The 2,823-nt window shown below is 29.0% G+C and overlaps 1 protein-coding gene across 1 annotated transcript; it reads left to right on the top strand.

Moving 5' to 3' along the window:
- The first annotated feature begins 440 nt into the window (after nucleotides 1–440).
- On the top strand, nucleotides 441–2,553 carry LOC132921497 (cleavage stimulation factor subunit 2 tau variant). The gene is made up of 9 exons (XM_060984551.1): nucleotides 441–635; nucleotides 722–800; nucleotides 870–1,039; nucleotides 1,103–1,251; nucleotides 1,332–1,439; nucleotides 1,583–1,742; nucleotides 1,812–1,947; nucleotides 2,006–2,201; nucleotides 2,266–2,553. The coding sequence occupies exons 1-9, from the start codon at nucleotides 590–592 to the stop codon at nucleotides 2,383–2,385; spliced, it is 1,164 nt and encodes a 387-aa protein (XP_060840534.1). The 5' UTR covers nucleotides 441–589; the 3' UTR covers nucleotides 2,386–2,553.
- Nucleotides 2,554–2,823: the final 270 nt, after the last annotated feature.

Raw genomic sequence — 2,823 nt, 5'->3', positions numbered from 1 at the left:
TAATAATTAATATTATTACTGATCGTCGTCTATATTATATTATTTAAACTGTGTTGAAATCATAATTAAGTACTTTTTAGAATTTTCTTAATTCTTACTCTAAGATTCAAAAATTCCGCAAGTTGTTCAATATTCGTGTCGGTCTAAATATCACGTTGTTAATCAGTGTTTCCTTAGTTTGTAAAATGTAAATCCCTTCGGGCTGTGGACATTTTGATTTCTCATATGATTGGTGTTCATGAGCAATAAATTACAACTATAGAGATAACTAAAATTGAACAAACTACATTTAAAAAATTAAATGTACTCAACTTTAAAAATATTAATATTTGAAAAATATGTATTTAGATTTCTATAAACTCCACAATAAACACACTGTAAAAGCTCATTAGTAAACAAATTGTTAAAATTATTATCTACACACAAGAATATATAAACTGATAACAATATGTTTTTTACTTTTCAGTTTTCTAGTCTTAGTATATTACTTTGAATTTGAATTTAAAATTTTACCCGGTAGGTACATCGGATAAAATAATAATTTAACTTCCAAAATTCCCAACATTAAATCATTCGATTATCATTTAATATGACTGACCAAAACATTTTAGATAAATCTATGAGGAGTGTTTTCGGTATGTATTTTTGATATTTATATACCTAGTTCTATATGCAACATATTTCACATTTCACTTGAGTATTTGATTTTTTTTCGTTTTAGTGGGAAACATTCCATATGAAGCAACCGAAGAGAAATTAAAAGACATATTCAGTGAAGTCGGACCCGTTATATCATTCAAGTATAATACATAAAAAAATCTTTCTATAGTTACTTAAGATAATTAATTTTATTTACCTAACCATTGCAGACTAGTCTATGATCGAGAAACAGGTAAACCTAAAGGTTATGGATTTTGCGAGTATAAAGATCAAGAAACAGCGCTCAGTGCTATGCGAAATCTTAACGGATATGAAATTGGTGGACGTACTCTACGCGTTGACAATGCTTGTACAGAAAAGTCTAGACTTGAAATGCAGTGTAACTTCTTAATAAATTACTAAATTTTAAATATCAAAGTATGCAATTTACTATGTATTGCAGCTTTAATGATGGGAATGCCTTCTTCAGAAAATCATTACGGTGAAGCTGTAAGTGCTGAGAAAGCTCCAGAAGCCATAAGCACTGCAGTCGCATCTTTACCACCAGAACAAATGTATGAACTCATGAAACAAATGAAAGCATGCATCCAGGTAATACTAACATAATTACTCCACTTTAAAATAAAAAAAAATTACTATAAAACATATTACTCACTGTATATATTGTATAGAATAATCCTACTGAAGCTAGAAACATGTTACTACAGAATCCTCAACTTGGATACGCATTATTACAAGCACAAATTATAATGAAAATAGTGGATCCTCAAGTCGCTGCTGTAATTATAAAAAATAAAAAATAGTTATTAATATTGCTTCATGAAATGAAAATATATTAAATTTTTAAGCACCTCTCCCCTGCAATTTTGTCTATTAAAATTAAGTTTTTAAATTTATTGTACTCAAATTATATTATTGACAGAGTATGTTGCAATCTTCAAATCAAGTTCCACCCATTCCAATACCCAACAATTCTGCTACTACAACAGCGGCAGTAAATCCAATGCCTCATATGACCAATAATGATAATAATGTGTGGGTACAACCCAAACCTTCAATTCCTCCAATGATCCAGCCCCATGGTATAAAATTAAATTAGTAATGCTTACAATAAATATTAAATTAATTATTTTATTTTTTTAACGATTTAGTCGAAGATATGGATTTAAGACAAGTAAATCGTGGCCGTGTCATGGATCAAGATTTAAGACAACCGCCAATTCAAATGCCAATCACTCAACCATTGTCATCCATACCAGTTGAATCTTCTATTCCACCACCATTACCGTAAGTCTTCTTAAAATAATTAAATTATCTTTAACTAATTGTTATACAATGTTTGTAGGGTATCGAGAGACCCTCGAGCACCAGTATCAATGGATTCAGATATTCGAACTTATACGATTAGGGATCCCAGGGCAAACAGTAGTAACGCTGCTGCAACACCACCACAAATGCCTCCTCAAGTTGTTCAGCAACCTGCTCGACCACAGGTTGTACAACAACTGCCCAAACCCGGATCTTCTACAGATACTGAAAAGGTAATTATTCTAATCACCATAGTCAAAATATTACATAAAATAAAATATTTAAATCAATTTGTAGGCGGCTTTGATCATGCAAGTGCTACAATTAACTGAGGAACAAATATCAAAATTGCCTGCTGAACAACGACAAAGCATACTCGTTTTGAAAGAGCAAATAGCCAAGTCTGCTCAGAGATAATTTTAGTTAAATAGTATTTTAAAAACTTTTAATACATTTAATTTATTTATGAATAGGTTAAATTTTGAAAACTATTAATATTTTAATTGAACGACAATATACTAGTATTGTGTTATAATAATTGTCACTATTTGTATATTTATAATAATATATATGTTTTAATATTTATATACACTGCTGCTAAATCAACAGTTATTACTTATTGTCGCGACTTTAGATACTATCTAAGGTTGTACTTATAATGCAATTGATATAGAAACAATATTTTTTTAATTACCCAAGGTAATGATTATCATTTTATTACTATTCAACAAGTACTATGTTTTGATAGTATTATTACTATTAGTATTTAGTAATTAATTTTCAAGACTATTTTTTTATTAGTACTGAATAGCACTGTATACTATTATCAAACTGTTAATTTCATTTTAAAATTCT

Source organism: Rhopalosiphum padi, chromosome 2 (assembly GCF_020882245.1).
Source record: "Rhopalosiphum padi isolate XX-2018 chromosome 2, ASM2088224v1, whole genome shotgun sequence".
NCBI lineage: Eukaryota > Metazoa > Arthropoda > Insecta > Hemiptera > Aphididae > Rhopalosiphum > Rhopalosiphum padi.
Note: the sequence above shows the minus strand (reverse complement) of the source record. Positions and strands in the feature narration are given on the sequence as shown.

Excerpts from the sequence above, each read along its gene's own strand:
- LOC132921497 (XM_060984551.1), top strand. The coding sequence starts at position 590 with ATGACTGACCAAAACATTTTAGATAAATCTATGAGGAGTGTTTTCG. Across the intron at positions 1,040-1,102 it reads GTCTAGACTTGAAATGCAGT|CTTTAATGATGGGAATGCCT; the intron begins GTAACTTCTTAA and ends TATGTATTGCAG. Across the intron at positions 2,202-2,265 it reads CTTCTACAGATACTGAAAAG|GCGGCTTTGATCATGCAAGT; the intron begins GTAATTATTCTA and ends ATCAATTTGTAG.